Source organism: Nomascus leucogenys, chromosome 14, assembly GCF_006542625.1.
Source record: "Nomascus leucogenys isolate Asia chromosome 14, Asia_NLE_v1, whole genome shotgun sequence".
NCBI classification, from domain to species: Eukaryota; Metazoa; Chordata; class Mammalia; order Primates; family Hylobatidae; genus Nomascus; species Nomascus leucogenys.
The window spans coordinates 45,369,776-45,397,190 of record NC_044394.1 but is presented as its reverse complement, the minus strand read 5'-3'; the positions used below and the strand labels follow the sequence as shown (position 1 = coordinate 45,397,190).

Sequence of the window (27,415 nt, the reverse complement as noted above, 5' to 3'; positions counted from 1 at the left end):
GACAAGGGGCTAATATCCAGAATCTACAAGGAACTTAAATTTACAAAAAAAAAAAAAAAAAAAAATCAAAAAGAGGACAAAGGATGTGAATGGACACTTCTCAAAACAAGACATTTATGCAGCCAAGAAACATATGAAAAAAAGCTCATCATCACTGGTAGTTAGAGAAATGCAAATCAAAACCACAATGAGATACCATCTCATGCCACTTAGAATGGCCATCATTGGGACGCTGAGGCAGCTGGATCACGAGGTCAGGAGTTCAATGCCAACCTGGCCAAGATGGGGAAACCCTGTCTCTACTAAAAATATTTAAAAAAAAATTAGCCAGGTGTGGTGGCAGGCCCCTGTAATCCCAGCTACTCAGGAGGCTGAGGCAGAGAATTGCTTGAACCTGGGAAGAGGAGTTTGCAGTGAGCCAAGATCGCGCCACTGTACTACAGCCTGGTCAACAGAGTGAGACTCCATTTCAAAAAAATAAAGAATGGCAATCATTAAAAAGCCAGGAAACAACAGATGCTGGAGAGGATGTGGAGAAATAGGAATGCTTTTACACTGTTGGTGGGAGTGTAAATTAGTTTAACCATTGTGGAACACAATGTGGCAATTCCTTAAGGATCTAGAACCAGAAATACCATTTGACCCAGCAATCCCATTACTGGGTATATACCCAAAGGATTATAAATCATCCTACTATAAAGACACATGCACACGTGTGTTTACTGCAGCACTATTCACAATAGCAAAGACTTGGAACCAATGCAAATGCTCATCAATGATAGACTGGATAAAGAAAATGTGGCACATACACACCATGGGATACTATGCAGTCATAAAAAAGGATGAGTTCATGTCCTTTGCAGGGACATGGATGAAGTTGGAAACCAGCATTCTCAGCAAACTAACACAGGAACAGAAAACAAAACACTGCATGTTCTCACTCATAAATGGGAGTTGAACAATGAGAACACATGGACACAGGGAGGGGAACATCACACACCAGGGCCTGTCAGGGGGTGGGGGGATAGGGGAGAGACAGCATTAGCAGAATACCTAAAGTAAATGATGGGTTGATGGGTGCAGAAAACCACCATGGCACGTGTATACCTACGTAACAAACCTGCACATTCTGCACATGTCACAGAACTTAAAGTATAATTTTAAATATATATATGTATTTTTTTCTTCATAAACCTATGAAATCCCACAGTGCTCTGTTCGTTTTCATATAATCCATCATTATTCACAATCACTGTCATGTAACAACAACTGTTAGTGAATCAGTGCAGCCATATGCAAAAGGGTGGCAATTCATTTGGATCCATTTCCTTCAAGTTCTCTCTGCTGGTTCTAAATTCTTTCTATTTATCTAGACTCTTTCATCCAGGGCATTTGGAAAAAATAAAACTGAATCCAAACCAAAAAAAATCCCTTTGTACGTCAATATACAGGCATTTCACCTTAGATATTCCAGGATCAACAATATATATATTTCTCCAGAGGGTTGTAGGCCTACAACAACATTAAAGAATAATTCTGCTGGGGCCGGGAGGCAGGAATAGATGAATGATCCTACAAGTGGCTTTTAAAAAGAGATCAAAACAGAATCATAAGCGAATTTTGTTCTAAATTTTGTTACCTCTCTGCAAGGAAATGAATTATAAGTTTTAAAACAATAAAAATCAGACAAAACTCATCTATAGGGATAGAAATGAGAACAGCAGTTGTCTGTGGTGTGGAGTGGGATTGATTCAAAAAACACATGAGGGGACTTTCTGGGGGAAGAGAATTGCTCTACATCTCAATCGGGGGTAGGTTATAGGGGTACGTGTATTTGTTAAGACTCATCCAACTGTACACTTAATTTCTGTGTATTTTACTGTATGTAATCACACTTCAATAGAAAAGGAAAAAGGAAACAAGTGACAATGATGGAAATCAGGGTAAGAGTCAAGACATTTGCAATCCAGTCCCAGCAAGGAGATTAGCTGGGTGTTGTCACCTTCCACCCCTTTGAGTGTTCAAATTCTTCTGGAAAACAAAATTTGGGCCCAGGGACTGTTTAAAAAATAGGAAGACAAAAATAATACTAAAAATATTGAGTCTTTACTCCCTTACACTAGCTGGGGTCAGACCTTGTACATAAACATCCTTTCCTAAAGGGGGTATACCAGAATCATGGTCCTCCTTATTCTTCCAGAGCATCTTGGCATCCAGTGCCACCCTAAGAGGACCTGGAATTTCCTAGGAGGAAGAAAAAATGTGTACCCAAGGCTTGGTTCACTAAATCACCAGTATAGAAGCAAAGATCTTTCTAGCCAGAGTTAGGCAACTAAAATGCAAAAACACAAGCCAAGGAAATGTGGATACAACTCATGTACCATCAGTGACCACAAAGTCAATTGTGGGTGCCTAGAAACTGTCTCACCTGTGCAGTTCACTGAAGACTCCTACTGCCTGAAAGAGAGAGTCTCTACAAAGAGAATTGGGGTGAGGCAGTGAGGAAGTCATTCTTGCTCTGTGGCTAACACTCAGCCTTCCCTCTAGTCCAAAGAAGAACAAAACAACTGGAATAACTATGGCTCTAAAAGCTCTTTCACATCTGCAACAGGAGTACAAACACCCTTTACTGACTTTCCAAAGGGATTTTTATTTTGAAGACAAGAACTCAATGAACGTCAATTCCTTACCTCTCTCCGAATCTTCATGTAAGGATCTTCTGGACGTTGTACTGGGGGATTCACTTTGACCCCTATTTTCCTCAAAAAGTTTCTTGTGAATGTATCACAGTCATAAATCTTGAATTTCCAGCCATAGAAGACAACCTCTGTGCCGACATTAAAATGATACACAGTATAAAACTGATCGTCATCAGGAGGCGGAAGAGTAATCCGATGACGCCGGATAAAAGTCCCTATGGCATGAAAGAAAATACAACTGTTTTATCATGTGGCTAACAAGTAAGAAGATACAGCACATTCACTAACAACCCTGAATACATTCCCCCAACAGAAAACTGGGCAAAGGACTTGTTCTAGGAAGCAGCATTAGTACATTCCAACTCTGAGGGAGTCAGAAGGAGCTGAGATTTCTGAAGTTCAGAGCTCTGTGGCCAGCCTTGCATGTGGTTACAGTTGCCTAAGTGGTGGTTGGGAAGTATTTTAATAAACCATAAAGACTGGTGTGAGGATGGGGGATGAAGGACAGGGGACATAGGCAGAATGATGAAAAATACCAGATGCTGCCATCACGTCTTTTCCTAGAACAAGCCTGCTCACATTCAGCCACCAGCAAGAACTCAATGTAAGCACACTCAACAGGCATTAGCACAACAATGCAGAGTGCTCACAAAAATGTGTACTCATGGCTCAGAAAAAAAAAAAAAGAAGCCAGTAAGCTTTGGAATGATAGGTGCCAACATTGACTTAGAAGTTTCAGTAAGGATGAATGACTTTTGGCTGCTGTGAAGTTTCATGGAATCTTCTTTCCTCTATCAACCTATTTTTCCTCCTCCTTCCTCTATAACCTCTGTCCACCTCCACCCAAGCACTACCTCAAGTGAGGGTTATCAGAGGCTTCATAGTTCTAGCCAGTGCTCTGGGCCAAAAGCTCTAGATCTCATCCCATCTTCTACTTCCAACCCTGATGCCCATTCATTTCTCCTCTTGAGAATATGTTCCCAGGGTCCCCACGTATATCCAAGAGTGGTCAGCCACTGGAGGTAAAAGGGTTCCTTGCCTACATGAGTGTACCAACTATACCACACCATACCAGCCAAGTTACCCAAATATTGCTGCAATCTGTTGTTAAGGATTGTTTAGGGGGCAGGCACGGTGGCTCACACCTGTAATCCCACCACTTTTGGAGGCCAAAGCAGGCAGACTGCTTGAGCCCAAGAGTTCGAGACCAGGCTGGGCAACATGGCAAAATCCTATCTCTACAAAAGAAAAAAAATTAATTAAAAAAAATTAGCTGGATATGGTGGTGCCCACACGTGGTCCCAGCTACTCGGGAGGCTGAAAGGTAGGAGGATTACTTGAGTCCAGGAGGTCGAGGCTAAAGTAAGCCATGATCACACTATTGTACTCTAACTTGGGCAACAGAGTGAGGCCCTGTCTCAAAAAAAAGAAAAGAAAAGAAAAGAAAAAAAGAATTTTTCAAGGTTTGAGATTTTATCCTACTTGCAAGATGACAAGTTAGCCTTCCATAGTTTCATGAATGCTGGTAGAAGACAGGAGGTGCCTTGGTCAGAGATAAAAGGCAGTTTATTAATCAACAGCAGTAAGAATAGCCTGAATATTAGCATTTCTTTTTACAGTTTCCTAAGCCCCAATTCCCACAGGATGACACAGTAAGGGCCAGGTAACATTTGTACATGCAGTGGGTTACATTACAGGAGAGTAACCCTTAGCTTAGGGAACCCAAATCTTCTATAATTAGAATTAAGCATCCCTGCTCTTTATCTCCAAGGGAGCTACTATCTTTATTAGACTTTATTCTGGAAGGAGACACTAAGCCTCTATCTTCCAAGGCTATAAGCAAACCTATACTTTGCTCCAGAGGGAGAGACTATTTTTGTCTTCCACAGCTACTTGCTATATAAATATCCTTGAAGAGATAGTCCAGAACAAAGAGAAGTCAGTGCCTCTGCTTGCAAGATACAGAAACGCATGATACCCATGGAGAATTGTCTCTCAATATCTGTAACTGACTTGGGCCTGAGAATCTACTCCAAGAACAAAGAGAAAAGGAAAGCAGAACTGTGGATCTAATGATTCAATAAAAATTGGCTTGTGGGAACTCTGCATGGAGGTATTTTAATATAAAGATGTCAACCTATCTTCTCTGTATTTTATATAGCACTGAAAATGGTGCCTTTTCTCAAAGTCTAGAGACACTTAGAAATTAGTCATTGCTTATTCATTATGGAATATTTAATGAATATCTTTATGTGCCAGGAATTGTGTTGGGCTCTCTTCCATTATTCTACTTATCATCTTTTCACTCTGTTGAGAGGAAATTACCTAAAATCATTTTCAGCTTCTTTTCTTTGCAGCAATTTTTAATTACTTGGTGCATTAAATTAAAATAATAAAAGTATAAAATTAGAACTGGCCTAGAATATTTTTGAATTTACTACATAAAAGATGATATAATTTTACTGCAAAAAAATTATAGTTCAATTAGCCTTTAATTCATAGCACTGAAAACAGTATGCAAATTATTTAATCATTCAAGATTAGACATTTAGAACAAATTGCATACTTAAACATGTATAAAAGGATAGGCATTTCAGGTATTTTCAGGAACCATTATATACTACTTTAAAAATACTTATATTGTGACAGTTTTTAAAATATATAAGAATTATTCAACAGTCAGAAGCTTCTTCAAAAATTCCATCTATCTTGCATTTTTACTTCATTATAGAAACTCAAATAAGCAAGTTAGTGATGATTTTTGTTCCATAAGACTTTGAATAGGAGTCCTATATTTTTCTAGGTGGGAAAAACTTGCCCACCCACTGGGCTTTTAAGTAATACTAATCACAATCATCATCATAGCCCTAGGATAAACTTTCACTTACACTGTCTCACTTAATCCTCAATAATTCTATAAGGCAGATAATACATGAAATATGAATATTCAGTTTAAGGATGAGAAAACCAAAGCTCAGAGAGGTTAAATGCCATGCCCAAGGTCATGCCCTAATGAATGGCAGTAAAAGACCTTGAAGTTGGGCTTTCAGACTCTAACTAAATACCATTACTTTCCATAGTTTGCACTGAGCTGTATCTCACTGTACTGCAGCTACATATTACTTGAGGAGGAAGAGCCCTAGGCATAACAGGATGCAAATGGATAAAAGAGCTACCAGCCACCATGAAAAGAAAAGAGAGATGAAGCTGCTCTTCGGAAAGAAAAGCCTCTCTCCTCTAAGGGGAAATTTCCAGAGATGCCCACCCACTGCTATGGCAATGCACCCTGCAGGGCCTGCCCACCTGCTGACTTGCCTCTCCCAGGAGCCTGCAGATCTCAAGCCCCCCAACTCTTCCTTCTCTTAGCCTCTACACTTCTCTCACTAGATGCTTCTCAGAAAAGGCCATGGAAGTTCTTCTTGATGACAAAAAAGAATCCTGAACACCCATGAGTTAGAGAGAAAAGGCAGGTCTAACACTAACAGTAAGGTTTTGATAACCAAAAATCTAACGTCACAGTTCCATATTAATCAGAAAACCAACGTGGGCCATTTGAAATCTACAGTTGCACATGAGAGCTTTCAACAACATATTCATAGGATTTCTCAACTGTGTCCTTTGAGACTTAAAATTTCTAATTATCAGAATTTGTATGTTTTTAGTTTTCCACAATAAATGGCAGAAACTCCATCAGCAGGAATTTGTTTTGGGATATCGAAGAAAGGGGCAGGATACCATGTCTTTGGCCCACATTGAAGAGCAGGTGAAATCATCAAGGTAGATAAAGATATTGTTACAAAACAAAAAAACAACTAAAGCACCGTATTTGCCCTTTAAATTTTCAGAGGTTTATCTTAACTGCCCAATAAAGACTATTGGGACACATGTTCAGCTTTTCCTCATCTTCATGTTTTACATTTCTCTTCCTTTGTAAAAGCCCTGCTATCTGGCTATACTCTTTAAGCTTTAACTTTCTAACATTTCCCTGTGGTTTAGATCAAAGTGACCATATTTCCATTTATGTTTCATTTTTTTTTTCTGAATGCTTTTTTACGATAGCATTCCTCCCTCCTTACACAAGAATGATTTTCAAGTACATCATTATGACTATCTTCAGCTTGCCTTTGGAATCTGCCTATGTGAGATTTGAAATCAAGAGTCTGAATTGAAAAGTCTTAATAAAAGCCTTTCGAAGATTCTAAAAGAAGCTACATTTCATATTTCTTCTTGGATAGTTTAATAAAACTAAGATGAACTGGACAGGGGCCAGTGAGCTATAGGATTATGAGCTTTCACTTGAAAGACAATAACAATAATGCAAGTCACTAACCCAGGCCTGGGGTGTCCTGTGACCTCCAGTCTATCGTTTGTGCAAGTTTGGTGTCATGGTGGGAAAGTAATCAGAAAATAAGCAGAGCTTAGTGAGCGAATATCAGAACAAAATATTTAGATGAAAACCTGTAAGAAATTTTTTCTTTTTGCTACAGCAATACTATTACATAATCAAATACACATAAGTAAAACAGATGTCCACAGAAATTATAAATTATAAATTCTTTGTTCTTAAATAATCTTCGACCACTTTTGAATGCATTCTTGCCAATCTTCAAAAACTGCCTTATATGTTTTTTTTTTTTTATTATTATACTTTAGGGTTTTAGGGTACATGTGCACAATGTGCAGGTTTGTTACATATGTATCCATGTGCCATGTTGATTTCCTGCACCCATTAACTCGTCATTTAGCATTAGGTGTATCTCCTAATGCTGTCCCTCCCCCCTCCCCCCACCCCACAACAGTCCCCGGAGTGTGATGATCCCCTTCCTGTGTCCATGAGTTCTCATTGTTCAATTCCCACCTATGAGTGAGAACATGCGGTGTTTGGTTTTTTGTCCTTGCGATAGTTTACTGAGAATGATGTTTTCCAGTTTCATCCATGTCCCTACAAAGGACATGAACTCATCATTTTTTATGGCTGCATAGTATTCCATGGTGTATATGTGCCACATTTTCTTAATCCAGTCTATCGTTGTTGGACATTTGGGTTGGTTCCAACTCTTTGCTATTGTGAATAGTGCCGCAATAAACATACGTGTGCATGTGTCTTTATAGCAGCATGATTTATAGTCCTTTGGGTATATATCCAGTAATGGGATGGCTGGGTCAAATGGTATTTCTAGTTCGAGATCCCTGAAGAATCGCCACACTGACTTCCACAATGGTTGAACTACTTTACAGTCCCACCAACAGTGTAAAAGTTGTTCCTATTTCTTCACATCCTCTCCAGCACCTGTTGTTTCCTGATTTTTTAATGATGGTCATTCTAACTGGTGTGAGATGGTATCTCACTGTGGTTTTGATTTGCATTTCTCTGATGGCCAGTGATGATGAGCATTTCTTCATGTGTTTTTTGGCTGCATAAATGTCTTCTTTTGAGAAGTGTCTGTTCATGTCCTCTGCCCACTTTTTGATGGGGTTGTTTTTTTCTTGTAAATTTGTTTGAGTTCATTGTAGATTCTGGATATTAGCCCTTTGTCAGATGAGTAGGTTGCAAAAATTGTCTCCCATTCTGTAGGTTGCCTGTTCACTCTGATGATAGTTTCTTTTGCTGTGCAGAAGCTCTTTAGTTTAATGAGATCCCATTTGTCTATTTTGGCTTTTGTTGCCATTGCTTTTGGTGTTTAGACATAAAGTCCTTGCCCACGCCTATATCCTGAATGGTATTGCCTAGGTTTTCTTGTAGGATTTTAATGGTTTTAGGTCTAACATGTAAGTCTTTAATCCATCTTGAATTAATTTTTGTATAAGGTGTAAGGAAGGGATCCAGTTTCAGCTTTCTACATATGGCTAGCCAGTTTTCCCAGCACCATTTATTAAATAGGGAATCCTTTCCACATTTCTTGTTTTTGTCAGGTTTGTCAAAGATCAGATAGTTGTAGCTATGCGGCATCATTTCTCAGGGCTCTGTTCTGTTCCATTGATCTATGTCTCTGTTGTGGTAGCAGTACCATGCTGTTTTGGTTACTGTAGCCTTGTAGTATAGTTTAAAGTCAGGTAGCGTGATGCCTCCAGCTTTGTTCTTTTGGCTTAGGATTGACTTGGCGATGCGGGCTCTTTTTTGGTTCCATATGAACTTTAAAGTAGTTTTTTCCAATTCTGTGAATAAAGTCATTGGTAGCTTGATGGGAATGGCATTGAATCTATAAATTACCTTGTGCAGTATGGCCATTTTCACGACATTGATTCTTCCAACCCATGAGCATGGAATGTTCTTCCATTTGTTTGTATCCTCTTTTATTTCACTGAGCAGTGGTTTTAGTTCTCCTTGAAGAGGTCCTTCACATCCCTTGTAAGTTGGATTCCTAGGTATTTTATTCTCTTTGAAGCAATTGTGAATGGGAGTTCACTCATGATTTGGCTCTCTGTTTGTCTGTGATTGGTGTACAAGAATGCTTGTGATTTTTGTACATTAATTTTGTATCCTGAGACTTTGCTGAAGTTGCTAATCAGCTTAAGGAGATTTTGGGCTGAGACAATGGGGTTTTCTAGATATACAATCATGTCATCTGCAAACAGGGACAATTTGACTTCCTCTTTTCCTAATTGAATACCCTTTATTTCCTTCTCCTGCCTGATTACTCTGGCCAGAACTTCCAGCACTATGTTGAATAGGAGCGGTGAGAGAGGGCATCCCTGTCTTGTGCCAGTTTTCAGAGGGAATGCTTCCAGTTTTTGCCCATTCAGGATATTGGCGGTGGATTTGTCATAGATAGCTCTTATTATTTTGAGATACGTCCCATCAATACCTAATTTATTGAGAGTTTTTAGCATGAAGGTTGTTGAATTTTGTCAAAGGCCTTTTCTGCATCTATTGAGATAATCATGTGGTTTTTGTCTTTGGTTCTGTTTATATGCTGGATTACATTTATTGATTTGTGTATGTTGAACCAGCCTTGCATCCCAGGGATGAAGCCCACTTGATCATGGTGGATAAGCTTTTTGATGTGCTGCTGGATTCGGTTTGCCAGTATTTTATTGAGAATTTTTGCATCAATGTTCATCAAGGATATTGGTCTGAAATTCTCTTTTTTGGTTAAGTCTCTGCCAGGTTTTGGTATCAGGACGATGCTGGCTTCGTAAAATGTAACACTGTTAGGGAGGATTCCCTTTTTTTCTATCAATTGGAATAGTTTCAGAAGGAATGGTACCAGTTCCTCCTTGTACCTCTGGTAGAATTCAGCTGTGAATCCATCAGGTCCTGGACTCTTTTGGTTGGTAAGCTATTGATTATTGCCACAATTTCTGAACCTGTTATTGGTCTATTCAGAGATTCAACTTCTTCCTGGTTTAGTCTTGGGAGGGTGTATTTGTCGAGGAATTTACCCATTTCTTCTAGATTTTCTAGTTTATTTGCATAGAGGTGTTTGTAGTATTCTCTGATGGTAGATTGTATTTCTGTGGGATCGGTGGTGATATCCCCTTTTTCATTTTTTATTGCATCTATTTGATTCTTCTCTCTTTACTTCTTTATTAGTCTTGCTAGCGGTCCATCAATTTTGTTGATCCTTTCAAAAAACCAGCTCCTGGATTCATTAATTTTTTGAAGGGTTTTTTGTGTCTCTATTTCCTTCAGTTCTGCTCTGATTTTAGTTATTTCTAGCCTTCTGCTAGCTTTTGAATGTGTTTGCTCTTGCTTTCCTAGTTCTTTTAATTGTGATGTTAGGGTGTCAATTTTGGATCTTTCCTGCTTTCTCTTGTGGGCATTTAGTGCTATAAATTTCCCTCTACACACTGCTTTGAACGTGTCCCAGAGATTCTGGTATGTTGTGTCTTTGTTCTCGTTGGTTTCAAAGAACATCTTTATTTCTGCCTTCATTTCATTATGTACCCAATAGTCATTCAGGAGCAGGTTGTTCAGTTTCCATGTAGTTGAGCGGTTTTGAGTGAGTTTCTTAATCCTGAGTTCTAATTTGATTGCACTGTGGTCTGAGAGACAGTTTGTTATAATTTCTGTTCTTTTACATTTGCTGAGGAGAGCTCTACTTCCAACTATGTGGTCAATTTTGGAATAGGTGTGGTGTGGTGCTGAAAAAAATGTATATTCTGTTGACTTGGGGTGGAGAGTTCTGTAGATGTCTATTAGGTCCACTTTATGCAGAGCTGAGTTCAATTCCTGAATATCCTTAACTTTCTGTCTCGTTGATCTGTCTAATGCTGACAGTGGGGTGTTAAAATCTCCCATTATTATTGTGTGGGAGTTTAAGTCCCTTTGTAGGTCACTGAGGACTTGCTTTATGAATCTGGGTGCTCCTGTGTTGGGTGCATATATATTTAGGATAGTTAGCTCTTCTTGTTGAATTGATCCCTTTACCATTATGTAATGGCCTTCTTTGTCTCTTTTGATCTTTGTTGGTTTAAAGTCTATTTTATCAGAGACTAGGATTGCAACCCCTGCCTTTTTTTGATTTCCAGTTGCTTGACAGATCTTCCTCCATCCCTTTATTTTGAGTCTATGTGTGTCTCTGCACATGAGATGGGTTTCCTGAATACAGCACACTGATGGGTCCTGACTCCTTATCCAGTTTGCCAGTCTGTGTCTTTTGGTTGGAGCATTTAGCCCATTTACATTTAACGTTAATATTGTTATGTGTGAAACTGATCCTGTCATTATGATGTTAGTTGGTTATTTTGCTCGTTAGTTGCTATAGTTTCTTCCTAGCCTCGATGGTCTTACAGTTTGGCATGATTTTGCAGTGGCTGGTGCCGGTCGTTCCTTTCCATGTTTAGTGCTTCCTTCAGGAGCTCTTTTAGGGCAGGCCTGGTGGTGACAAAATCACTCAGCGTTTGCTTATCTGTAAAGTATTTTATTTCTCCTTCACTTATGAAGCTTAGTTTGGCGGGATAGGAAATTCTGGGTTGAAAATTCTTTTCTTTAAGAATGTTGAATATCGGCCCCCACTCTCTTCTGGCTTGTAGAGTTTCTGCTGAGAGATCAGCTGTTAGTCTGATGGGCTTCCCTTTGTGGGTAACCCGACCATTCTCTCTGGCTGCCCTTAACATTTTTTCCTTCATTTCAACTTTGGTGAATCTGACAATTATGTGTCTTGGAGTTGCCCTTCTCGAGGAGTATCTTTGTGGCTTCTCTGTATTTCCTGAATCTGAATGCTGGCCTGCCTTGCTAGATTGGGGAAGTTCTCCTGGATAATATCTTGCAGAGTGTTTTCCAACTTGGTTCCATTCTCCCCATCATTTTCAGGTACACCAATCAGACGTAGGTTTGGTCTTGTCACATAGTCCCAAATTTCTTGGAGGCTTTGTTCATTTCTTTTTATTCTTTTTTCTCTAAACTTCCCTTCTCACTTCATTTCATTCATTTCATCTTCCATCAGCGATACCCTTTCTTCCAGTTGATCGCATCTGCTACTGAGGCTTCTGCAATCTTCACATAGTTCTCGAAACTTGGCTTTCAGCTCCATCAGCTCCTTTAAGCCCTTCTCTCCATTGGTTATTCTAGTTATCCATTCTTCTAATTTTTTTTCAAAGTTTTTAACTTCTTTGCTATTGTTTTGAATTTCCTCTCGTAGCTCAGAGTAGTTTGATCGTCTGAAGCCTTCTTCTCTCAACTCATCAAAGTCATCCTCCATCCAGCTTTGTTCCGTTGCTGGTGAGGAACTGCGTTCCTTTGGAGGAGGAGAGGTGCTCTGTTTTTTAGAGTTTCCAGTTTTTGTGCTCTGTTTTTTCCCCATCTTTGTGGTTTTATCTACTTTTTGTTTTTGATGATGGTGATGTACAGATGGGTTTTTGGTGTGGATGTCCTTTCTGTTTGTTAGTTTTCCTTCTACCAGACAGGCCCCTCAGCTGCAGGTCTGTTGGAGTTTACTAGAGGTCCACTCCAGACCCTGTTTGGCTGGGTGTCAGCAGCGGTGGCTGCAGAACAGCGGATTTTCGTGAGACCACAAATTCAGCTGTCTGATAGTTCCTCTGAAAGTTTTGTCTCAGAGGAGTACCCGGTTGAATGAGGTGTCAGTCTGTCCCTACTGGGGGGGTACCTCCCAGAAAAACTGCCTTATATGTTTTAAATGACCCTAAAGAATCTAAAACCTCTTGTCCCTTTGTAAAATGTCATACTTTCAACCTTAAAATTTTTGAAAACCTGTTTTTAAAATGTTATGGTATTTCCATATTTCCTGAAAGATTTACCAGTAGGCCAAATTCACCAAATAAAATGGCCAGGGAGTGGATAGTGTATCAGTTGGAACAAAGAACAATGAAGACAGCTCATATTACCTCCTCATACTCATCTTCCTCTTTTCCCACCACTAGAAAAACCAAGCAGAGACACTAAATTGAATTCCCTTTATCTTTCCATCACCTCCCCAGTGGCTCTCCTCTAACATGGTAGAATAGCCTGGTCATGATCTGGGCACCTCTGATTCCCAATCTCCATTTCTAGTCTTTTTTCCTGAAAACACATGCTAAGTTTCTACCTGCCTGGAGGGACATCACCACACAGATGTCTAACACCCCTTCAAAGGCCTCATGCCCTGAAACACACCCCAGATTCAAACCCCAATCCTGTTTCTTACTCTGTGTTCCTGGGCTTTATAAAGGTATCATGACTCAACCACAGAGACCTCTGGGGCCGATATAGTTTGGATATTTTTCCCCTCCAAATCTCACGCTGAAATGTGATCCCCAGTGTTGGAGATGGGGCCTGCTGGGAGGTGTTTGGGTCATGGGGGTGGAGCCCACATGAATGTCTTTGTGTTGTCCTCGCAGTAATGAGGGAGTTCTTTCTGTTGGTTACCATAAAATCTGATTGTTAACAAGAGTCTGGCAAAAAGGAGGGGATCCTTTCTCTCTTGCTCCCCATCTTGCCATGTGACACGCCTGCTCTCCTTTCACTTCCACCATGAGTGAAAGCTTCCTGAGGCCTCACCAGATGCAGAAGCTGGTGCCATGCTTCTTGTACAGTCTGCAGAACTGTGAGCCACATAATCCTCTTTTCTTTATAAATTACCCAGCCCCAGGTATTCCTTTAAAGCAATGCAAAACAGACTAAGCAAATTACCTCCCTAAGCCTGTTTCCTTTTCTGTAAAAACTGACAGTGACAATAACTACTTTAGATGGTCATCAGGAGATTAAATGAGATAATGGCAAGGTAGGCACTTTTTCATTAGCTATTCCCCCTCCTCACTCTCTGTACTTAATCACTGGCCAATGCATATCAACTCTGCCCACCAAATGTCTCTCAAATCCTTCCCGAATTTTCTATTCCTACCATCATTGTCCTGGCTTGGACACTCAGCATTCCTAGCCTGAACAATTGCAAAACTCTTGGACTGGTGGCCTTGCTCCCTTTCCTTTCCAATCTGGTGGCCTATTATTGCTCCATGAGATAAGGCTATGATGGGACTCAGTCCTTTTGTCCATTTTTTCCAAAACATAGCACAGTGCCTGAGATAGAATAGGCTTCCAACAAACACTTCTTGGCAATGCTGGCTGGCTCCAAATTCATTATTCCAATCACCAGACATAATGAAGTCATGCTCTAAGAAAAACCTCAATCTCATGAGCATTGAAGGAAGTCCTTTGCACACTTAATGAGGTTGCATGACAACCTTATTCTCAGAGCCCATGGCCCTCAAATCCCTGCTTCTCCCCCTTGAACTCATTGTGCTATATCAATACAGAGCCCTCAGGCCTAGATTAGTAATTAGTAAGCAAAATGTGTTCAGCATAGGCAGAAATCATGAAATGTGTTAAATAACAATAGGTAACTAGGCTAAGTAGAGCATGGACATGTTAAACATAGAAAGAAAGGGATGGAAAAACCAAAAGATAACTGATTTTCAGTAGGTCGTAAATATACATGAGGCACCTGGACTCTAAATATTCATGATATGCTAAATGTATGAGGACACTAAATATTCATGAGCACTCAATATTTATGAGGCCTCAATTTGGCCACTCATTCATCGGTGACACCCATTCTGGCCCCATGTGACCTCTGCCCAAGAAACACAAACAAAACCCAAGACTATCCAGCAGGCTTATTGACAAGCTACAGCCATGGCCAGGCACACTTCTCCCTGCATCTCTCCAACAGAGCAAGTGTGTGCCCTGAGCCTGAGGCCCCTTCTGTCAGTGGTTCTCCTTGCTTGAACCTCAATTCTGGTCTCCAAACCATACTAGTAGCAGGGAAGGTTAGTGAAACAGAGACAGAACCATTGTTGACCCCAGGATTCAGGCAGTATGGTCCTTCTGCCTACTTGTGCCCTGTCCCAAGTGTGTGAACCTACCCTATCACTTTCCCTCTTGCATCTCATCATGTGTTTTAAATTACTTTAATGTAACATGTGATTCATGCATTTTAATGTGATCCATGAGCCCTCTGTTTTGTGGCCTCTGGGAGAGCCTGCATGTACAATTCTCAAAGGCCACCACTGCATCCAGGTAACATCCCACACAACACTCTCCCTGCCGCATGGAGAACAGACTGTAGGAGGAGCAAGAATGGAAAAAGGGATACCACGTTAGGCAGCTATTCCATTCCTCTAGTCAACGGATGAGGGTAGCTTAGGTGAGGATCGTAGTGAAGGGGATGGAAAGACATGGACATATTCAGGATATGTTTTTCTAGGAGAGTGAAGAACAGGGATGGTAGTTATGAGCAAGTAGGGAAAGCAAAAGGAGTAGATATTGTAGTTAGTGAAGGCAATTCAGAGACTGAGATACTGGAGGTGGCAATACTCTAAAAGGCAAAGAAACAACCCACACCCAAGAATCAGCTCCTCAAGGAACTGAGTACCCTGAAAGCTCATTTACGCAAGCGACCAAACACACACTCAAATCCTCTTATACTTCTAGCAGGCTGTCAGTGAAAAACCACCCCTATCTACACGAGGGAACAATCAAATCTGTGACTCTCCTCTCCTCGGCCCCTACACCAGACCCCTAACCCCAACCCTACCCAGGTCCATTCCCTACAACTTCTAGCACCTCTCTGCCAGAAAATTCTTCCTCTTACTGACCTGAACCCTGACCCCTAGATCCCATCCATGAAGATACAGAGAATAAGGTCACCCCTTCTCCACATGACAGCCCTTTAGATTCCTGAGGACATTAATCAAGCACACTTGAGTCTCCCCATTACAGACAAATATCTCTTTTCACTATTCTGTCTTGCACATGACAAATGTTCAGCTCTTTCGCCGTCATAGTTGCTGTCCCCTGAAGTCATCCAGAACTCAGCAGCATCCCAAGAGAAGGACCCACAGCACAAACGGAAGAAATCAGTCATCTCCATTGATCTCTGCCATACTTAATGCAACCTAGGATTAGCTTCTCTGGTGGCCACATCACAGAGTTAACTCTTACTTGTGGCTGAGAGGAGTATGGACAAAGATGACTGGCATACACAGGGTGAAGGAACAATGACTCTGGTGAGGTACCATCGAAGTCTGTAGTTAACAGGTTTGAGGATGAGGAGGGGGTGGTTGAAACAAATGACAGTAAATTCAAGAAAGAAGAGAATACCAATCTGGAAGCTGCAGTGGAGAACAGCTTTCTCTTCTCCCCTAATGGTGTTGTGAAGGAAGTGATCTGCTCACGGGAAGGTGACTAAAGGGTTTGAAGAAAAAGTCAAAGGCACAGGAGAGTTTACTCATACCAGAGCAGCACCTGAAAGGATACAAGTATGCCACGGAGGAGTGAGAGGCCCAGCCAATGCTGACGTGCAGAGGGTAAAAAGCTGGTAAGTCACAATCAGTAACTACACGCTAATGGCATGTTCATATTCACCACTGCCAGCAGGTTAGACAACCTAAACGGTAACATGCAGTCTTTTGAAAAGCTAAAGGCAGGCAGTATATAAAGGCAGGAGTCAGAAGTGAAGGAACCATAATTCTGCTTTAAATAGATACCTTGAAGCAATCCACTATTTTTCACCTCTGGTTCATGTACTTGAATTGTGTCATCTTCAGGGTAGAAGTAGATTTTGTAGTATCTTATGCTGTACTTGGTTTGGCTTCTATCAAGTACTTTCTCTTCCAAATATGCATCAAAAGATAATACCTGTTGGAATCATAATTAGAAACTAAGAAATGAAAATTCAGCAAACTTAAAATCAACAAAGCAGCTGCCTGTATACTTTTTCTTAACATAAAGAAAAAAGTAGAGAGAGAATTTTTCCAAGAAGACATTCTACGCATCAGCTATGCAAATGGATATACAATCTAAGATAAAATACATAAAGATTATTTAATACTTTTATCACCATCTGGTTAAAACAAGGAAATGATATTCAAGTAATACATCCATCGTTCAACTTTTATAAACTGAACTAGAGTGTGCCTTTGGGATTTCACAGTGGGATTCTAAATGTATATGTTATAGAGACAAAATATTCTTTCTCACAAGATGAATAAGTTTTGTCATTTTTTTCCCATTAACAAAAACACAAAGCTGCCTTGGTTCTGGCATAAAATTAATCCTAAGTGTTGGTCCTGATGATTGCTTGCCTTCAGGCAATTCAAGCAGGCATATCTGAAATTCATCCAATGCCCTGGAGACCCCACCTTACACTTCGGGAACCTCAAGGAGCCTAGCCCAATGCTAGACTCAGACTCATCTAGTACGGGGGTGGTAGGGAATAAGGAAGGGAAGGACAGGTGGATTCTAAAGCAGTTACAGTAAAATTCAGAGACAGTCAAAAATATCTTTGAAAATTCCTTAACTACACTTTAGAAAAACTGTGCCTCTCAGTAAGTAAAACACAGCCCATTTTTCTCCCATATTGAAGCAGATGACTGCCTGCTTCTTCAGTTGAAGACCAGTTAAAATCATTTCTTTATGCTTAGGTGCCATGTTGTATGAATAATATATATCTTTAGCCATTGGAAACATTCTTAATATGGCATCCTGCTCACACACTGAGCACGACAAGGTAATTGAGGACAACTGTGGGAAAAGTAGATTCAGGCTACCATTTCAAGCTTGACCTGCGGCTCAAGCTCTCTGAGAGCTCCATTTAAATATTCTGTCTCTCACTTTTGATCAATTTTTATAAATGAAGTTGCAAAACTTAACTGTGCATATAACTCCAGGGTTATTCAATGTGGACAATATGATATATACAAGTGAGTCTGTTAGATGCAATCTATTCTCTAGGGGTGATGGTCAGTTAACCTAAGTAAGAATATATACTCCAGGAGTGTTTAGCCTATTTTCTTCAGAAGCCCCCACTTCAGAAGTGGCTAACGGAATGCCTCAGTAGCTTTTTCTTTGATCGACACAAGGAGCTTTGTCAATTGCCATAAATGATGTCAGAATAAATTCTAGTGAAATGATTATATTCAAAATGCACATATCAGTTACAAATACTAACCAGGCACTGTCCTTACAGGACAGGTTCTAAGAGTCTGGTGAGCCCAGAGATCTACTCCCTTCAAAATGGCACCTTTGGCTTTATTCTCAAATAGTCCTATGTTCAGCTGCTTTCTTAAAGAATTTGTCTGGTCTGACTCCAATTAGGTTAGCTAAACCCCATTGCTAGAATGCTGTCACATTTGTATTGAGTGAACATTTCAGATAAGATGCTGTTGGACAAGTATAGAGTTTCCTTCTGGGTGACAAAAAAGTCTTGGAACTAGATAGGTGTGATGGTTGCACAGCCTTGCGGATATGTTAAATGTCTCTGAATTGCACACTTTAAAATGGCTAATGGTTAATTTTATGTTATGTGAATTTTACCTCAGTTAAAAAAAGATATTAGATACTGAGTCGTGTTGGACACTTTAAAATGGTGAGTTTTTGTTATGTGAATTATATTTCAACTTTAAAAAGTAGGAGGAGGGAGCTGGCTACAGTGGCTCGGGCCTGTGGCAGGAAGATCAGTTGAGCCCAGGAGTTTGAGACCAGCCTGGGAAACATAATGAGACCCAGTTTTTACAAAAAAAATTTAAAAATTCGTCGGGCATGGTTATGTGTACTTGTAGTCTCAGTTACTAGGGAGGCTGAGGTGGGAGGATTGCTTGAGCCCAGGAGATCGAGGCTGCAGTGAGTTATGACCTCACCACTGCACTCCAGCCTGGGTGAGAGAATGAGACTCTGTGTCTCAAAAATAATTTTTTTTAAAAAATGAGGAGAAAAAAATATGTTGGAACACCTAAAAGGAGAAAGAGCTGGGGCTTCATCAAACTTTCAGTGTAAGTAATATTTAATCTGAGATTTTTTTCTTTGTAATCAAGTAGGCAAGTGGAGAGAGAATATTGTTGGCTCTCACCCACCTCTATATACTGAATGCTACCAGTATAAATTTGTGAATGACTACACCGGCACAGGTCAATTGACAACTGTCATAGGTCATCTGTCATGTATATAATCATTAAATATTTATCAATCAAATGATGCATTAAAAGAGAAGGATGCTAAATTGAAATAAAGAGAAAAGGAAAAACATTATCTTAGGTTGGGCTTCAATATGTCTAGATGAGGGACAGACTGAAATTTCATATTCTGCTCCCATGAGAATACAGGGCTGTCAAACTCCACCATGAAAGATACAGAGCAAGTCAGAATGAGGTAGAGATGGAAAGATAAAAAAGGAAGAGGAAGAGGAAATTATACAATGTGGCAAAGTGGAATGTAAGAGGAGAGACACCAAATAGATTAGAAAGTGATCTTTTTAATCACAAAAATAAATGATCTAATTGTAATGGAACTTGATGTATCAGAGAATCCAGAAAACAGAACCTAAAATAAAAACTGTTAAAAATGAAAATTTATAGGAACATAATTATGATGTAAGGTGTTATCATCATTTATGATGTCAAGCAGAAACTAGATAAATAAGGTCCTAGGCCGGGCACGGTGGCTCACGCCTCTAATCCCGGCACTTTAGGAGGCCGACGCAGGTGGATCACTTGAGGTCAGGGGTTCGAGACCAGCCTCACCAATATGGAGAAACCCCGTCTCTACTAAAAATACAAATATTAGCCAGGCGTAGTGGCACATGCTTGTAATCCTAGCTACTCAAGAGGCTGAGGCAGGAGAATCACTTGAACCTGGGAAGTGGAGGTTGCAGTGAGCCAAGATGGTGCCACTGCACTCCAGCCTGGGTGATAGAGTGAGATGCCGTCTCAAAAAAAAAAAAAAAAAAAAAAAAAAGGGCCTAGAGGATGTAATTGGCTGCAATTTTCTTGAAAACAGAATATAAATATCATTTTATATTCTGTTTTCAGATCACAGGGCATGTGATCTTCAGTCCTCCACAGGCCTCTGCAGGCCCTATGATACTATGTGAGGTTACCTACCTGATCCTCAAGGCATTTGGAATTTTAATCTTAGCCTAGAGGATATAAAACCTTAGACCAGGCACAGTGGATCATGCCTGTAATCCCAACGCATTAGGAGGCTACATCAGGAGGATTGAAACACTTTAGGCCAAGAGTTCTAGACCAGCCTGGGCGACACATGGGTCCCCGTCTCTCCAACAATTTTTCTTTATTTAACTAGTCAGGTATGGTGGTGCGTGCCTCATAGTCCAAGCTGCTCAGGAAGCTGAGGCAGGAGGATTGCTTTAGCCCAGGAATTTAAGGCTGCACTGGGCTATGATCATGCCACTGCATTCCACCTTGGGTGACAGAAAAACAGAAAAGAAAAAAAAAGAAAAAGAAAAAACCCCTGAAATCTGAAATCAATTAGCTTTAAATAACAGGTATATGATTTCCTCATTACAAAGGAAAAATTTTAAATGTTAATGTTTCTGAATTCAAGATCTTCTTACAATTAAAGCCAGAAGAATCTCAAAGCAGTCAAGAATGCATTTTGATGGGCAAGGAGTTCTAACTTGATATATGGTGCAAATTTAGCTTTGTAGAGAAGATCTATCCTATCTTCATGACAGTTGTTATTTGCTTAGCATTGCATATCCCAAACAGCTGGATTTTAACATTAGATTCCTAATTTTCACTTAAGATGTTTGAAAATGATTATTGTCTGATGCAGTATGACACAAAAAATAATTGCGTGGAGAAGGTTGTCCATTGCAGGCCAGACCATGCAACTGTAAAGCAAAGGCAAAAGCCTAATCTCTTAGAATAAATCATATAATTTTTAAAGATGGGGAGGCTGATGTGGCCAATATGTGAGTCAGAAAGACTATCACTTCAGGAATCAAACATCTAAGTGTCAAAAACTTACAGCTGAGGCCAGGCACGGTGGCTCACGCCTGTAATCCCAGCACTTTGGGAGGCCTAGGTGGGCAGATCACGAGGTCAGGAGATCGAGACCATCCTGGCTAACACAGTGAAACCGTCTCTACTAAAAATACAAAAAATTAGCCAAGCGTGGTGGCGGGCGCCTGTAGTCCCAGCTACTTGGGAGGGTGAGGCAGGAAAATGGCATGAACCTGGGAGGCGGAGCTTGCAGTGAGCAGATATTGCGCCACTGCACTCCAGCCTGGGCGACAGAACGAGACTCGGTCTCAAAAAAAAAAAAAAATCTTCAGCTGAATTTCTAGAGAAGTTGTCAGGAAAGAAAGACAAAACATCGGCAATGTTCAATGACCTCAACATTTTATAAAGGGGTCAACATCACATGTCCAAGTTTAATATGTTTAAGCTCTATTTTATGAAAAAGGCTCAGACTTAAATTGTGAAGTACTATAAAAGGGATATAATGGTAAGGATAAATGCATGCTCTATATGTTAGTAGACAAGAAAAATTTGTGTACATTTACTACAGTGTTCTTTATTCTTCCTGAAAAAGCTGTTATTAAATCAATGGTTTCTCTCATGATTATGAAAGTCCCACAATCAAGGAAATAAACGATAATACATTTTGTGTTGCATATAGAGGATGGCTCCTTTATACATGGCAATATATATATTTACATAAACATATCTGAAACTTACATGCTAATTTAAAAAAATTTTAATATATTTTACAAACACAAACATTAGACAAGTTATATTCACTGATCACAAAGTAATACAACTAGAAATGTATAATGTACCTATAAAGAAAAATTGTCACTCCTCATAATTGTACAAAAAATAAATTTGAAAATATAAAAAGTATACAAATAAAATTTATATACATGTGTATAATAAAATTTATATAAAAGTATATAATAAAATATAAGGTCATACAAACCTATAGGATATAGGCAAATTTGCAATCTGGGGTAAATTAATGGATTAAAATTATTACATAAAAGAATTTAGAGTCTGAGAGAGAGGATAAACTGCTAACAGTGTTTCTCAGCCTTGGCTATGCATTAGGAACTTTAAAAAAATTTTGAAAGACCAGATCTGGCTGGACCCAATGGCTCACGCCTGTAATCCCAACACTTTGGGAGGCCAAGGTGAGTAGATAACCTGAGGTCAGGAGTTCAAGACCAGCCTGGCCAACATGGCAAAAGCCAATCTCTACTAAAAATACAAAAAATAGCCGGGTACGGTGGTGGACATCTGTAATCCCAGCTACTCAGGAGGCTGAGGCAGGAGAAAGCGCTTTATAATTTGCTTGGGGTATTAACCAGGATCTAGTCTGTAGTTCACAGTCTCATCAGAGCACGTAAATATTTCAGTCTTAGTGTCTCATTTAAAGCTCAATGAATATGTAATAGAAGTTGACCAACAAAATAACTGAAAGAATTATGTTGCATTTAGTTAGACCTGAAATGAGCAAGCTCTTCATTTTCTGAAGTAGTCTGAAGCTAAAATTATTCCAGATTCACGAAATATTCTACATAAGTAATTAAAGGCCTGCAAAATAGGCTTGAAAGGCACATATTAAATATTGAGAAAAACATGAAATGACTTCTTGACTTGAAATGCAAGAGAATAGTTTAATATTAATACATTGTGGCCTCCGAGATACTTATTCAGCAGTGGTTTAAAATATTGTCGATACCCTCTTTTTTACATGAGGTAAAAATAGAATCTTTTCTTTGGCTCATGCGAAGTAAACATCCTGTAAGATTGAGAGTAACAGAAAACTATGCATAATCCACCCAAGTCAGTCAGCCCAGAATTGTTTTTGAGCTCTGGGTCCAGCACTGAGCCAGGTACTGAAAATAATCCAAGAAAAGAATACTGGCCCATGTTGAAAGGAGAAATGGTTTCCCAGGAAGAAAGCCTCCCTGTGGTCTGTTAGATCACTATAAGTGTCAGAACTAGGCTTCAAAAAGGAAATGTGCACTTTAATTTATCTACCCTATCACAGATGATCTACCCTATCAAGATGACATGGGGATGTGTCAATTTGAGGACATTTAAATTAGAATAAAGTACTGCCAACCAATCCATGTTAAAAGCTGCTAAAAACCACCTGGTAAACTTAGCATGCTATAGTTTCAATTCTTTATCTAGTCCTGAACTATCTTTCAATTACAGGATCTAAAATAATCTAATAACTAGTTCTTTTTGGCGAGCAGAACATTGGGCTGTGATACAGGGCTATCTGATAAACACAGCATATTCATATAGCTGGTCGCCTTTTCTTTCCTTTGATCTTAGCCTTCTTAAAAAATATTCAAATACATTCCCTTTTCTAACTGCCGATATGTCCATATGTATATATGTGTGTATGTGTACAAACATATACATTAAAAAATTCCAAGACTTGTCTAATAATGGCATCCCTTCCTTTCACTATTCTTCTTGCCATATCACATTTTAGCCTTTAGGGATGGGGAATCATTACTATGGTTTATTACTAATTAGTATGGAGAAAAGAAGAGAAGGCATTTTTCTATTCCTATTTAAAGCCACATTCAGACTCAAACACAATTATTTAGTCAATGGCAACTCAAAAGCAAAAGTGACAATCTGACCAGACTCTTACTGTCTACAGGACAGATTATCCTGTCCAGTGAAGATAGAGATGAGAGAAAGGTTAATAAGCATTAGCCAAGAAAGATAAACATTTGGCATTCTGCAACCAATGTGCCTGATAAAAAAGAGCAGAGCAAGAATAATTTTTCTTTGTTTAGGATACTTTTTTTCTTGAATTTATCTTTTCAGAAAAACTAACCTTAGTCAAAAGAAGCAAAATTTCACTTACAAGGAATACGTTTAAGAGATGTATTGTATAACACAATGACTATAGCTAAAAACAATGTATTGTACACTTGAAAATTGTAAGACAATAGTGTTTTCATCACAAAAAAAGAGAAGCACGTGGGGTAATGCATATGTTAATTAGCTCAATTTAGCCATTCCAGAGTGTATACATATTTCAAAACACCATGTTGTACACCATAAATATATACAATTATGTTTGTCAATTTAAACAAATAAAGAGGAGAAACACTAAAAATAAAACACTAAAAATAAAGGCAATAATAAGTAGAAAAGGCAAAAAGAAAAAGAACTAGCCTTAACATTTACCATGAAGACTCCTACTTTCTCAAAACTAAATTATTTAGCATCTGTAAAATGCTAAGACTGCATTCCTCCCAGTGTCATGTGACTTACCTGTTTATCAAAGGCTACCCATGATGGTACATCACTTCCATCTCCTTTAGGATATATGCTACATTTCGGCTTTATCTTTTGCCCCAGGAGTGGTGCTCCTCCTATTCCAGGCTTTGCATCACTCACCAACATCCTAACATTGTTGCAAAAGCCCCAGTGTTGGGATTTGTGAAACTTCTCCTTTCCCACCTGTGAACATAAGAGACAACATAAAATAGCCAAAGTTACTCTTTATGACTTTTCTAACCTGATTGTAAAATGTCAACACATTTTATTACCATGTATTTTTTCCCTCACAAAATGCAAATAAAGTGGCAAATAATTATGATCAATCTTTATCCATAAAGTTGTCATATTCTTAAATTTAATTCATTTTAATCAATTCAAAACATTGAAAAGCAGTAAACATAAACCTAATGTTACATGCTATATAAAACATTAAAAAATGACTATTACTGTAAGTAAATATTTAGAACATTAGCTTGCTAATTGGTCTTTCCTACTTGTTTGCCAAGAATGCAAACAGCAAAAAAAAACAAAAAAAAACAAAACTGCTCTGCTTCTGCTTCAGAATAAAAAGTGTATGTAACTGTTTTCCACAGAAGTCTAAACATTATTTTCACCAAAACAGAGAACAAAATCTTTTCCTCATTAAAGTAAATGTAAGAGAAAATTCTTCAGAGCTGACATTCTCCTTTAATTGCAAAACCTTAACTCCCACCTTTTCTGGTGATCTGGAGAGAGAGGAGGAAAGCACAGATACAACTACCAAGGGCTGGCAAGGACATGGCCAACATCAACATTTGTGCACTGCTGGTGGGAAGGTAAAGCAGGACAATCACTCTGAGGAGCGACGTGGCAATACCAGCAAAGAGAGAGGCATATATGTCCTATGTCCTAGCCAATCCACTCCTACAGAAGTATCTTGTCTTAGGCACAAGGAACTGCATATCAGACTATTTGTTATAGCACTGTTTGCAAAAGTGAAAAATAGGAAACCACTGAAATGTCTACCCAATAGCAGAAAAGATACATCTCTTTATAACATGGAATATTAATACAGTCTAATATTACACGTATCAATATAGACAAATCTAGGCTGGGCACAGTGGCTCACACCTGTAATCCCAGCACTTTGGGAGGCCGAGGCGGGAGGATCACCTGAGGTCAAGAGTTCGAGACCAGCATGGCCAACATAGTGAAACCCCATCTCTACTAAAAATATAAAAAATTAGCCAGGCATGGTGGTGGGCACCTGTAATGCCAGTTACTTGGGATGCTGAGGCAGGAGAATCGTTTGAACCTGGGAGGCAGAGGTTGCAGTGAGCCGAAATCATGCCATTGCACTCCAGCCTGGGCAACAAGAGCAAAACTGTATCTCAAAACAAACCAACAAAATAGACAAATCTCAAAAACTGTCAAGCAAAAAATATAGGTAGCTGAAGTACACATAAAATTTCACAACACATATATAAAGCTGGAAAATACTCAAAAAATACGGTAATATTTATGGATAATACATGCATGGAAATGATAAGCAGCAAATTCAAGGTTATATAATGTTCATGATAATAAATGAACACTCATATGCCCCACAGCCCTGAATGAAAAATAAACACCTCAGAGATAACTGAAGCTTTATCTCAGCGCTCATAGCCCTGCCTCCCTTATGCAGAGGTAACCATTTTCCTGAATTTGCTTCTTTAATGTTAGCATATTGCCCAGGACTGTATATAGCCAGGGCAATAGCCTCTTGCAAAACATGATGGCTTGGCAGAGAAGTCTGATAGGGTCAAAAAGACCTCATTTCCTTTTGTGGTAAAGGCAGCCTGGAAGAATGAGGAAGGCCTGAGCAGCCCTCCCCAGGGAAGTCAGGGCCATAACAGCTGCCCTGGACAGATAACAGCCCAGCTCTAGGGCTGGGAGAGGAAAGCTAGATGCAATGGTTAGGATGGTGAGCTGTAGCTGGCTCTGCTCCTTAGGGAATCAATTGTCACTACCTCCACCATTCCCTCCACTCTGTCTCTGTCTCTCTCTCACACATACACACACACACTTCCTCACAGATACAATCAGATTACCACAAGTCAGTCCCAGATCCCCATAAAACAAAGCAAAAGTTGGGTTTCAGAAAATGAATCGTGGAATAATATAGAATTTAATAATGATATACTGTCTCCTAAAGCAAGTAACTCCGAGTAACCACAAAGTCACCTCGAACCAACAAATGTTTCTTAAATACTCACTATAGTCCTAACTTTGTGCCAAATATACGAATTAAAATAAGTATAAGACTCAGCCCCTGCCCTGAAGAAAAAAACCCACAATCTTGCGGAGGAAGCAAGATTTAGATATATAAAATGATACCGTTTGGATGTTTGTCTTCTCCAAATCTCATGTTGAAATGTGATTCTCAATGTTGGAGGTGGGGCCTGGTGGGAGGTGACTGGATTGTGGGGGCAGATCTCTCATGAATGGTTTCACACCATCCCCTTAGTGATAAATGAGTTGTCGCTCAGTTAGTTTACATGAGATCTGCTTGTTTAAAAGAGTCTAGGACCTCCCCCCTCTCTCTTTCTCTCCCTCTCACCATGTGATACACTGGCTCTCCCTTTGCCCTCCACCATGATTGGAAGCTTTCTGAGGCCCTCATCAGAAGCAGATGCCAACACCACACTTCTTGTACAGCCTGCAGAACCATGAGCCAATTAAGCCTTTTTTTAAATAAATTACCCAGCCTCACGTATTTCTTTATAGCAACACGAGAACAGCCAAATACAGCAAACAACTAGAAAACAGCACAGCTACCATTTTGACCATATACTGTGAGCTGGATGCTTTACTAAGGGTTTTATATTTCATTTATTATCTCATTTCATTATTACAGAACTGTTTTAGCAGTGTTATTACTGCCATTTTTCCAATGAGGAAACCAAGGCAGAGAGAGGGAGACTGACCCACCCAAGCTTACACAGTAACTAGTGGAGCCTGCATCTGAACCTACGATCATGTGACCCTAAGCTCTGGTAAGTATATGGCTAAGTGTATGGCTGACTACAGCCATACACTGATGGGCTGGAGCAGTAGTGTTGAGGTTCTGTGGATAACTGGATACTGTTTTGGGCCTGCAGGAATGAGATGAATTAGATGGGAGAGGCAAGGATGTTCCAAGCAGGGTTATGAGTGATGTACTGCAGCTGAGCTGACAGCATCTAAGGAGAGAGGCGATT

General features: G+C 39.6%; 1 protein-coding gene across 1 annotated transcript in view; it reads right to left on the bottom strand.

The window, feature by feature from the left end:
* LOC100597632 (EF-hand domain-containing family member C2) overlaps positions 1 to 27,415 on the bottom strand; it is a 189,040-nt gene that overhangs the window by 157,886 nt on the left and 3,739 nt on the right. The window contains exons 2-4 of the mRNA XM_030827088.1: positions 24,186 to 24,374; positions 16,626 to 16,776; positions 2,691 to 2,914 (exon numbers count right to left, since the gene is read on the bottom strand). Of these exons, the coding sequence (XP_030682948.1) occupies positions 2,691 to 2,914; positions 16,626 to 16,776; positions 24,186 to 24,374 (564 nt within the window). The remainder of the gene's footprint in view (positions 1 to 2,690; positions 2,915 to 16,625; positions 16,777 to 24,185; positions 24,375 to 27,415) is intronic.